General features: G+C 41.6%; 1 protein-coding gene across 8 annotated transcripts in view; it reads right to left on the reverse strand.

Annotated features, from left to right (window-relative positions):
• Nucleotides 1–12097, reverse strand: part of atp8a1 (ATPase phospholipid transporting 8A1) — a 95181-nt gene that overhangs the window by 37500 nt on the left and 45584 nt on the right. For all 8 annotated transcript variants that reach the window (XR_008339487.1, XM_053428441.1, XM_053428442.1 and 5 more), the window contains 7 exons: nucleotides 11542–11647; nucleotides 9736–9818; nucleotides 8253–8302; nucleotides 7835–7904; nucleotides 7130–7214; nucleotides 6140–6279; nucleotides 4098–4236 (listed from right to left, as the gene is read on the reverse strand). Coding sequence is in view for 7 of the 8 variants with exons in the window: in XM_053428441.1 (XP_053284416.1) it covers nucleotides 4098–4236; nucleotides 6140–6279; nucleotides 7130–7214; nucleotides 7835–7904; nucleotides 8253–8302; nucleotides 9736–9818; nucleotides 11542–11647 (673 nt within the window). In the remaining variant the exon portion in view is untranslated. The remainder of the gene's footprint in view (nucleotides 1–4097; nucleotides 4237–6139; nucleotides 6280–7129; nucleotides 7215–7834; nucleotides 7905–8252; nucleotides 8303–9735; nucleotides 9819–11541; nucleotides 11648–12097) is intronic.

Below are 12097 nucleotides of genomic sequence, written 5' to 3' on the forward strand. Positions count from 1 at the left end.
GGGTTTGTCAGTTTCCTGTTTTAATAGGCAGTTACAACTCTGAGTTACCCAACATGGCTCTCTGGGGAGCGTTCCCCTCAGGTCTTGGCTGGGACAGATGCTCAGGGTCACCAGCAAGGTGGTAGAGCGAGCCGCTCACTGGGGAAAACAAAAATGTTTCTCCAACCAGGACTGAAGCCTTCAGTTTTCAAACCGTGGCTGCATGAAAAAGCTGCCGTCTGAGGCATAACCACATGAATATTTGTGGGCTTCAACACTTTGCTTCTGTCTGGAAAGAGATTTTTTGTTTCTTTAAGGTGGTTACCACAAAGTCTGTGTTCTGTGAATATATGGGTGGTATTTTCTGCGAGTTAAACTGAGATAAGATAATGCATAAAACACACAGCACCACTCAGACTCCGTTGTACACACAGTACACACAGTACACACACACACGGAGGGGGCCTGTATCAGGAAGTGAGTAGGTTTCACCCCAGAGTCAAAACCAAACAGGGTTGGGGTCTGGGGGTCTGGCAGATTGTTTTCTTAAGTGCAAAGGTGCAAAAGTCCAAAAATTTGCCAGTGTGTGGAACATGTCTCCATCTGAACACTGTCTTTACCCCTTCCCCCTGCCACAGCCCTTCCGCTTAGTGTGTTTACCTTAAGCTCATTTGACTGCAGCCAAACTGCCCCTTTTTTTTATTTCACCAGAGAAAGTTGAATTCCTGGTCTTTCTCCACCTCAGGCGGAACTAAACACTGCTCCCACAGGAAATGAGGAATGTGTAATCACGACACTGGTGTCACAAGGACGTTGCCTCGCAAGCAACAATTAAAAAGAAGAAATTCTATAGCTACAGAAGGCACTTTAAAATAGGTTGCACATTGGGCTGCATTTTATCAAAGTGCATTTAGGACGTGTCAAAATTTACTTTAGCTAATTTAATACGAGTAATAAAAATTGCTGTGCTTGGCACATGCTTCAAATGTTCATGTTTGAGTTCATCTCTCATTCTCTTTGAAAGTGAGGTGCGTTTTTCTTGCCACCTGGTGGCTGGCTGCGGTATATGTCATAAATCCCCACTCGCCCATGTTAATGTATGGGACATGGACGAAACTTAAGTAAAATCAAATGTTTGACAAAGAACTTTTTTCTCAACGATAGATTATTTAATTTGTGTTTAAGTATTCATGGTAAGTTAGATTTTTAATACGTTTTTTGATGCCATCAAAAAAAGGTGATACAGCATGATTGACAGCTGAGACTTGGTCACGATTGGTTGAGCTAATTAATTGGCTTCACCTTACTACCGCGGCTCCATCCCCATCTTAACATGTAGAGTCTATGCTGTTTAACAAGCAGCTGTAAAGGCCCTTTTACTATCTTAATAATGATCCTTACAAAATAACAGTTAAATGCTGAGCCATTGACTTCACTTTCCACTGCTTCTAGAAACTAAACACACCTCATTTTAAGACGATGGGTGCAAGTGCATTTTCTATTTAAACAAAATATATACTTGAAGGCAGATAAGGAGTTGGATTTACTCTTTCACTTATCACTGCTTAAGGGGGACGATGTATCCTCTGGCCAAAATCCACACATTATTTGTGTACTTCTCCTAAGTCGTACCTCCAGGAAAGTGAATCGCTAACAAGTTTACCAGCAGCCACTGTCCTTTCATTGAGTTCTGGCTCATACCTGTCCTGAGCATTACGTACACATAACTCCCCTCAAACAGCTCACAGCACTGGGAGCATGTCCCAGAGCAAACATTGCTCTTTCCTGCAGCAGCCAGACATATGGTGTCAGAGTAGGTACTGTACATTGTGTCATGATGGTTCAGGATTAAAGACAACAGACTGGAACAATAACAGTCTTTAAAGCGTCAGATCAGACTGACTCTCCCTACTTCAATTTCATAAATACAGTATGCGTTATGTGCCAAGAGTTCGTCATTCTGTGCCAAGTTCGGCATCTGGGTGGTTCAGGCCACCGTGAAATGAAGACAAATCTCAATACGATTGGCTGAATTCACTGGTTCAATGTGTCAGAACCGGTGCACCATTAACCCTGGAAATGGAGGATCATCTTTCAGTGAGGAAAACAGTAAAAACAATGTCAATATTGAAGGACGATTTTACTGAGCAACTCTGTCAAATGGTGGACTTGTAAAAATACTTGCAGTGAGCCTGTGCTTCTGCAGAGCCTCCTCACATCTGGGCACAGTGGGCACAAAGGGCCGATTCAGTCAGGCCACAGTGGTAGGTACAAGCCACAAGTGGAGGTACTTTTCAGATCTATTTTTCTGAAATCTATGTTGTGAATTTTGCTGTATTCAACATTGATCCATCATGGTAATTAGCCAGATCCAAGACCGGAGATATATTAAAGGAATAAAAAGTCAACTGGCAGAACAGAATTAGTCTTTCACCTTTCTGATAGCATCTGCAGGGTTAAAGCCTCTCGGGGAACCGGATACGTGAGAGGTGCCTGCTTGTGTACAGAAGCATGTTGTGCTTTTCATGTCAGTGCAGCTTGCTCATACATCATCTTGCATTCTGCGACAGATGCTTTTGCTAGATATGTGTGACAGACAAGCACTCAGCTTGTCAGTAGTTTGTCTCGCTGGGTGAAGAATGACCAGAGGGCTGACTGGAATACCTGTCACAGGCTCAAGGACAATCTGTCACAGCACGGATCAGGTTTACCGGGGACTTTTCATCTGGTTTGAGACCAAACGCAAACACAGGAGTAGAGTGTAACTACACACAAAGCTTAATGAGAAAATGTATTAACGATTTTATATTAAAGGGGAACTCCACCACCAATGCACAAGTTTAGTTTAGTGATCATAAATTGTTGTATAATGTCTTCTGTGACTCTCTACAATAAGCTTGAAGATGCCTTTAGGGTTCTCACTCCATTGATTTAGCATTAAACATCGCGTTTGTTTACAGGTCTTGAGGAGTATGGCTATAATTGCTCTGTATGTGTGATTTAAGTGTTTTAAAGCTGTCTGTGGCTCTGGAGGCAGCATTGTAAAGTTGAGGCTTCTGCCCTGTTCTCACCCCACGATACAACGATTTTCCATTTGCCAACAAAAACCCAGAATCTGAGCCAAACGTTGGATTAGCGGTCACTGGTCAGTACGTGTGAACTCACCAAATGCAATTCAAGAGGCTCGCCAACACTTTGTCCACTATGACTACATTTCTAACAGGTTAAATATCTAGAGGAATCTGTCATATCCACAGCCAATCAGAGTGGACCAGGGGGTTTCTACTGGTCAAAGATCGTTGAAGTGAGACCCCCCCCTCGCCAGTCAGTCGTGTAGTATGAACTCAGGATGACACTCCCAATCACAGGACAGCAAATCGTGTAGTGTGAACTGCACAACGATCCAACGACTTTGAAATTCGCGTGGTCTCAACTTAAATGTCATGAGTGAAACTTGAATCAGAGTTGGTTTGGGCAGAAGATCACGAGTATGAAAGTGATTGAAGACCTCTGCAGTTAATGATCTCTGCTGGAGCCTGGATGCCCAAGGATGCATTAGCTACAACTAGTTTAACACACAAACAATGCTCAGTCAGAGTATAATTTGCAGAAAGTCAGCATTGCAAGTTAGAGGTTAAGGGTATGAAAGAAGTGGAAGTTTAAGGGAGCTGTACGGAGGTTTTCCGCTCACAACAGTATCATATATCTGAAGCCACACACGGTCCCTTGTAAAGAGTTTCCGCCATTGTTGTATTTACAAAACAAGGGATTATTATTGTCCCTCTGAGTAACGTGACTACTTTTATTAACTCAAGCCCACTGTGTGATGGTATGGAGGCTCATCTGTCAGTATCAACACCACAAGTTCATCTGCATTCCCAGCATCTGCCCGCTGTGTGACAGCTGGGTGGAGCACTGAGCTTATTTCCAGCTCAAAATGTGTTTTGTTTAAGAATAAAAGGCTTTTTAGCTTACTGTGCTTAAAAAGTGGGAGAGGCAGATTCAAGCCTCCAGGTCTGCAAGTGTATTATTGTTTGTATTGCCTCCAATAATTCTGTTGTTAAAACAGACGCATGACAGTTTATACAGAGATCCAACATATTACTGTTCCTTCTCACCGATATTGATGGCTGTTTCCTGTTTGTCCCCAGTCAGGATCCAGATCTTGATGTCAGCCTTCATCAGAGTCTCTATAGTCTCGGGCACTTTATCCTGAAGCTTGTCCTCGATCGCCGTGGCTCCCAGGAGCTGCAGGTTCTACACCAGGAAAAAAAAATAAAGTCCGTGAGTGGTGACCATAACGGAGGAAGGCCTTTAAAACGTCATGTGTCAGAGAAACATGTGAACCAGGATTGTGTCACTCACTCACTCGCCCCCCCCCCCCCCCTCATCAGCTGCTCTTGTTTATCACCCAGCAAAAAAAACCTCCACAGGCTTAAGGGGTTTTGGATCAGTTACCGTTCCCTTACGTGTGTGTGTGTGTAGCTGTGGACAAAATCTGTCCCACACAAGCGCACCCACAAAATACAGTTGGTGTTTTTCCCAGGAAACCCGGCGGTTCGCTGGGGCTGGTTGTGGCCTCGCATTGGCCCATCACGCGGCCAGAGATTTGACGAGACCCAGGGGTGGAGGGGAGACGGGAGCCAGGGGCAGAAGGAAAGGCAGGGGAAGCTCTATAAGTTGTGACCTGAGCCCTGCTGCCTGTACGTCTGTAGCTCTGTCCTCTCTAATCATTGAGAACCACACAGCACAGAAAAATGCGCCTGGGGAAGAACATGGGCTTTATCTGATGAGCCCTCTTTCACTGTCTGCTGGATGTGAATTGTACGATTGTTCCTGTTGTTGTCAGGGGCACTTTTTGTGGATTATTATATAAAAACCACTTGGATCAGGATTTCAAGCCCCAAGCTAAGGTGGAACGATAACATCAGTAGCATAATAGTGGTAGACTTTGTCTGGTGTTGGTAGGTTCACCAAATTCCGGTTTTGTTTCTCTGTTTCTAATACAAAACAGAGGCTGAAGTATAGGAGACTAAAGAACTGGTAGTTTCTACCTGCTGCTTTCAACCCTGCTCTTTTGATTCTGCAGGTTTCAATAAGTTGAATTTAAGACTTTTACCATAACATATAAATTAAAATGAAGACCTTTGTAATATACAACAGATGTTTCATGGTCCCGGAAATACTTTCCAATAATTGAAGATAAGGATCAGTCGCCTAGTAGACAATAATGCTATATAATAACATATTTACTTTTTAAAGGAGAAAATTCAGATTAATCCATTTTAGACTTTTCTCAACTTTTTTAAGTCCCTGTAGAAACCCTGTAAAATAATCAAAATTATTATTATATATTTTTTGAGAATAATAATCAATTGAAGGATATAAATGAAACAGATTTTCAATACAAAATACTATAAAAAAAAAAAAAGAAGTTATTTTAAATGATCAGCTATTTCCTATCAAGGCTGCAGAATCTGAAATGTATCAAATTTGTATTCAAACATTTTTTCTGTGACGGAGTAACTGCAGATGAATGCAAATCTTCCTGCAGCTCCATTGCGCCCCCCTCTGGCTTCACTGTGTGCATGTTTAAGCATGAGCTGCCCTGAGGAGCGACGCGCCCTGAAACCCCGATAGCATCAGTAACACACTCTGCCCATTAAGCACCGCAGTTCACATTAACCTCTCTGAGAGCTTTTGTGTTGGTTTCATGATTGATTGCCTCCATTTGTTTTGGACGACCAGGAGCGGCCGTGAACATGCCAAGTGGTTGATTTACGACTGCGGCTTCCTGTGTTTGACTCGTGCTTTCACATAGACCCACCTCGCAGAAAAACAAACCTACCTGCTGCTCAAAGCTTGAATCACTCACACAAATAAGCAATTATTTTTGTGAAGTTTTACAGGTTTCCAGGTTTGATTACAAAACAATCTTAATTAGAAAGAAGTCGTCATTTCAGGTTTGTTTTGCTGCAGATGCACAGGTGGCTATAAAGTATTTTTATAAAGACGTATACAAAGTATGATGTGTACGAGGTAAAGAGTGCATGCAGCCACAAATAAAGAGTACATAATGTCACAAACTTTATCTACTGGAGGTACTAGATGGAATTAATGGGTCTGTAAAACATATCTCACAGTATTTCACTTTACAAACCTTCTCTATCAGTTCGTAGCTCTCTTCCATTTTGAGGGCTCTGTTCTGCAGGGAGGTGCAGGCTCTTTGGTGGATCTCCAGCCAATTCTGATAGGTTGACTCACTGATGTCAGCCACCGCGAAGCAGAGAGTGCGAAGCCCTGGATGAAGGAAACAGCATCAGGTCAATGCTTATTCATTAACTGTGTGTGTATCAATGTATTTCAAAATATACATTTTATTCTACTTTAGACTGCATTGAGAACATTTCACAGATTAGTCGTTTACACCAATTCTTGATTAGTAAGGAGCATTTTTGCTGAGATTATATCACTAGATTAGATCAGTGCATCAATAGATTGAAATATTAAAAAGGAAATCACAACAGGGGGTCGTGTCCTTCCGCAACAGTCAATATGATAAAAAATGTAATATGCTAATGAAGCATTTACAAACAATATGGATACAAATGCATCATGTGTCTGAGGATAACTTCAAATTCTGATGTGGCTGATCTGGATTTAGATAAAATGATCATAATTGTTATGTCCTATATCAGTAATTGTTTTTGTAATGTATGTGATTATAACGCTGTTCCTCTGTCTCTGTGGTAACTCTGAGGCTAAAAGTTGTAATGTATTATTCAGGCCTCTTCAAATGACTGGGACTGAAGATCTTCACAATCTGTCCTGGATGCTATATTTAGCCTATATCAACTATTCCCAGTGACATCATTTTGCATGTGTCTCACAGGGGGGCAGTATGGACACAGAAAAAGACTGATGCAGTTTCTCTCAGCTCCGGTGCTTCAGACTAATGTTCCTTCAGTTTACTCTCACATTCAGACTGATTGTTAATAATTCCACATGAGGATAAGCTGAGGAAACAGAACATCTTCGTCTGCTGCAGTCGGCGACAAAGTGGTGATGAGGTAAGGGTAAGAAATGGTGGAATGCAGACATTTGAGACATTTTACTTTAGGCAGACAGGGGGCGATGTTATTCCACTCACCCTCAGTGGCAAACTGTTCCAGGTGCTTCAATGTGATCTCTTTGTACCTGGAGCTGTCTGCCAGTCGGTCGTAGATCACCGTGTCCTGAGCAGAAACAAACACTCACTGGTTACTGACAACCACAGAGGAAAGTGAAGACCCTCCAAAACAAATACTGTGAGTTACACTTTAGGTTTTCTTTATGTTTTTTAAACCATTTTCGTGCGTTTCTTCTGAGTGAGTGAGTTATTATATTATTATATTGATTTTACATGAACATTACTAACCTTCGATTAACTTGACAAGGCTATGTTACTATACCTGCACCAATTCCTTCATATGACTCAATTTGATCAGATCCTCAAACAGAATATTGAGTACATGCTCCACAGTCATTACAATTGCACCAAATATATTGTTTTCTTATAAACCTACATCCAGCAGGATTCTAGATACTGCTGCTACTGTGAAATGGGAGCACTTAGGACATTTTTAGTGGTGAGCACCTTCCTGTGAAGCATAATGTTTGGGTCTCCATTATTTTATAAGAGCACACATGTGTGAAATTGGTTGTTCTTGCTATATGCCGCTGCTCATAGCAAAGATTTCCTCACTAGAGAGCGAGAGGCAATAAGGGAGCAGAGCGCTCGACATTTGTGTTTGCGGTGGAGGTGGTGATGGTGACGAGCTGTCATGCGTTGCCATGGAGAGAGACAGACACTCACAGCTCCTTTGCAGTAAAGGCGGATCTTCCCAGACGCGGTGCGCATGATGACGGACATCCTCTTCCTCACACTGAGATAGAAAAAGGCAAAAGAAAGAGAAGATTCAGAGAGGAAGAGCAGAGGCAAGTGAGAGAAATCACATTACAAGGTGTTACTGCTGCTACAGCAAATTATCACGTACTGTTTGAGCTAGGATATGTCTGCTGAAATTAGAAACCCAAGAGGTGGGTGACAAGATATCACACCTCCATCGCAATTAATTAGTGCAAATCACAGGAGCTAAAGTCAGATGATGAAGTCTGATAGCACGGGATTCTATTGAGCATGTTATTGCAAATACCTTCTGTATGCATGACAAATTACCCTCCAGTCGTAAATATAATAATTACAAAAAAAGAAGCTAGCGTCTTAGACGTACCTCGTAAACTCCAGCACATGAAGCAGCTCGTATCTCTCTTCCGTTCCGAGCTAAATCCAAAGAGAAAGACAAGTTAACACAGTCCAAAGTGAGAAATCTCAACCTAAGGCGTCTTCTTCTCCAACAACTTATCTTAAGCAGCAAAAGACAACCCTGCTACTCTTCTCCAATCAGCTCTGATTGCACTTTAAATGTGTTTATCAGTTGCCTGCGCTGGGCTGATGGAGGGAGAGTAACAAGGTAAAATTCAATTAACTTCCTTGATTGTGGAGAGCACTAGGTACAAGACAGTGATTAAATAGACGCTGAGAGCTTTAGAGGGCCTAATAAAGGTTACGAAAATGGACAAACGTCTTGGAGACGAGATGTTCTCAGCAGTGGAAAATGTTGTTAATGCCTCTGGCCTTTCAGCCTCGTGCCTCTTTGAGAGCAATTATCAGGTTAGCCAATTAAAGGAACAACAGGATGGGATCTTGGAGAGGACACACGCTGCATCAGCCCAGGATATAATCGCAGCCAAGGTGCAATTTGTTATTTCCCATTAGAGCGACCCACGTGAATACAGCAGGCTGAGTTCTCTTTGGTATTATGCATATTAGTTTCAGGTCAAGGTCTATTTTGGAATATCTGAGCAAAACAACAACGATGGTGAATTAATCACCACGTTTACAGCCTTGAGATATTCTACAGATCGCGTATTCTACTATGGTTTCATGGACAAGAATAAATAGAATGTGCAGTGAGGTTAAAGAGTTACTTTAAATTAACTTCAAGCTGAGAGTTTGATGAGAAAATCCTTAAAATGTCATGACTGGGCAGTAAATAAGTACATGTGACCACCGGCTGGTTAGCGTAGCTTAGCTTAGCAAAAAAAAACATAACAGCTAGTATCACAGCACCTCAAACGCTCTTATATGTTGTTTGTTTCATCCACATAAATATGTTGGTGTAAACACAATTTAATATTTTACAGGCAGTTCTGAGCGGTGCCATTTCATGCTCAGGTGCAGTAACTCTGCTGGTTGTCTGGCAATTTTCTCTCAATCAAAATATTTGTTTTTCGGGGGGTTGTGAGGGAAATGATGGAGGGGGAAGTTTGATGGATGAGGTCTGAAGCAGAAGTATTTATTCTGATTACCAGACGATCAGGCAGGTGTGGTGTACTGAAAGTTAACAGTTGTGTTACCATCACCAAATCTGAGCGGTTCTTGCAAAACAGTGAATTATAAACTCACCTAGATAAACCATGACTTTGGACAATGTTTCTCCTCAACACACAGTCACATTGCCTTTTTTATGTCCCTGGCTTCTTGTATAATTCATCAATGAGAGAAACATCCTTGTTGTTAGTCTCCTGTTTAATCATTTTTTCTTGTTTAAGGTCGTGCTACATGGTCAAGCTGCTAGCATTAAGATTAAGTGAATCCGTCAATCAGCACAATAGCTTCAACACCTTTTATAATCCCTGCGTCGTCCAACTCACCATTTCCCCGATGACGGTGTCTGGGGTTCGGCCAGAAAACACAAAGCCGAGGGTCTGCGCCGCTTTCACCAGAGCACTTTCATCTAGAAAGGGAACAGTAACCCACAATGTCACAGATACCAATAACACATCGACACCAGTACTCACACACATACTGAACCTGACATTCACGGTTTAACCCACAGTTATATTTGTTACATGACACTGTTTCATGTCGACACATTTCCACAATGAGGGCAGAGAAGTGAAAGCTGTGGACCAGGTAACTTATGCTACAGCTCGCATGAGGATTCCAGCATGAGGCTGCTGCAGGGCGAGAAAAAAGCTCTCCGCTTGTTTTTTTACAGTTCACTTGTCGAGCTTTTCTCTCTGCAGCAATTTCCCCGCTCTGCTTCAAACCACAAAGCTCCATGAGGCCGTGATTGTTTTATGCAATCAGGCAAGAAAAGGAAGGAATTTCACTTTTTAAAAGCAATAAAAGTGAGTTGAAAAGCAGCTGTGTTTCTTTGTAGAAATGAGTGACCTTGTTTATCAATCGATACGTGTTAAAAGCCCAATCGTTCCTTTTTTAATCATTGCAAAAGAAATCAGTCAATTTGATGAATTTGGCAATAAAAATCATTTGAAATATTTCCCAATAGTGCTACTACTTCTTTTACATTTGGACCATGGATCGAGCATTGTGACATTTTCCTTCAAATGGTGAAGTCTCCTCAGTTAATTTCACTTCCTCTAACATGCTTTCCGGCGTTTTCTTGACTGGCGAAAGATTCAGTCTATCACATTCAGCTGTGGATGTGATAGACTGAGAGATCACAGTGAGCATCCCAGAATCAAAGTGACACCCAGCAGGAAATTTGTCTACAGGATATTTCATTCCTTTATTTGATTACCGGCTCTCATGCACTGATGATTATATAAATGCCTTGTGAAATACTGGTGCCTGCAGGCTTTGACGGTATGTTCCATTCACTGAGGCAGAGACGTAACCAGATGGAAAATTAAACGTCTCAACAAAGGGAAATTTCAAGGACACAAAGCATCACTGATGCAAAGCACCCGGACCAAGGTCTGCCCGGAGCTGCAGAGAGGCAGCGGCTGTAATCCAACACCCAGAGTATCAGACCTGCAGCTCTTGTGCGACTCGTGCCTCCTTTCACAAGAGAAGAGTAACAGGTGCTGCTGCTTGGACTGCAGTTGATGTCAGTTTGTGAGTGGGTTTCAGTCTTTTTAAAATGTCACATTGTAACTCTGCAAAATGTAAGGACTTTATTTCTATTTCTTCCTAATATCAGGATGATCTGCGTCCTGGCAAATAAGCAAACAGCGAGGACTTGATTTGATTATCTTTTTGTTAAGGATCTCTACGCCTACAACAGAGAGTTTACTGTGTACAGCTTGTACTACATGTAGTGTCAGGTTTGCGACAGAACAAAAATGTATCAGCTATAATGTTATCCTATAACATATTTAGAAAACTGGTAAAATGATGTCCTGTTTTAAAAAACAGTTTTCTGAAGCATCAGCAATGCGAGTTTGAATTGTTTTGGATGGCTTCATAGCCTCCAGATAAGAAGCCATTTTTTGCATTATGAGCCAGAGTGTGATTCCAAATACATCTCCAGTTCTAGATGGCTCAAACTACCATACAGTGTGAATGTGGGACCAACACTTAAATTGATGTGGTTTGAATATAAAAGTTCAAATCTGATTAGCTGCAACTTTCAACAATTTCTAATCTCACTAATCAACACGTTTAAATTTAGTGTGTTGAGAGGCACATGTGTTCATGTAGTTGTGATTTACCTGGAGACGCAGCCTGGTAGGTGATTTTTCCATCCGTGCGCTCGGGGACTGCAGTGTGACAGATGGCCATCATGGTCATGAACTCCATGATGACAGAAGCTGTAGGCTGCAGGAAGAGGAAAGGGCACTTTGACTTTTAATGTTCTTTAATAAAACATAGCAAAGCACAAACAAAACAACCGGTGGGGGCCTAACGATACTGCAGAAAGGACATTTAAAGGACATTGGCTCCGCCTGCAGGAATCATTAAATCTGTGCTGATAAACTGCACTTATGTGACACACGCAAACAGAACAGAAAACATGTATTCATGAGTGTTCACAGACTTATTTCAGAACAGTTCACAAGGTTTTCTCCTAAAGTCAAACATTTTGTACATTTTATTCATAATTCATTTAACTAATTTACGAATAATGTAAATCATGTGGGAATGAACAACCTTGAACAGAAGTTCAAATCATCCAGGGCAACAAGTAGGCGATGAATAAAACATTAAACATTATTTAGAGATACTTTTTGTACCACAAACATTTAACACTTTCTTGTTATTTGCAAA

Source organism: Pleuronectes platessa, chromosome 8 (assembly GCF_947347685.1).
Source record: "Pleuronectes platessa chromosome 8, fPlePla1.1, whole genome shotgun sequence".
Taxonomy (NCBI): domain Eukaryota; kingdom Metazoa; phylum Chordata; class Actinopteri; order Pleuronectiformes; family Pleuronectidae; genus Pleuronectes; species Pleuronectes platessa.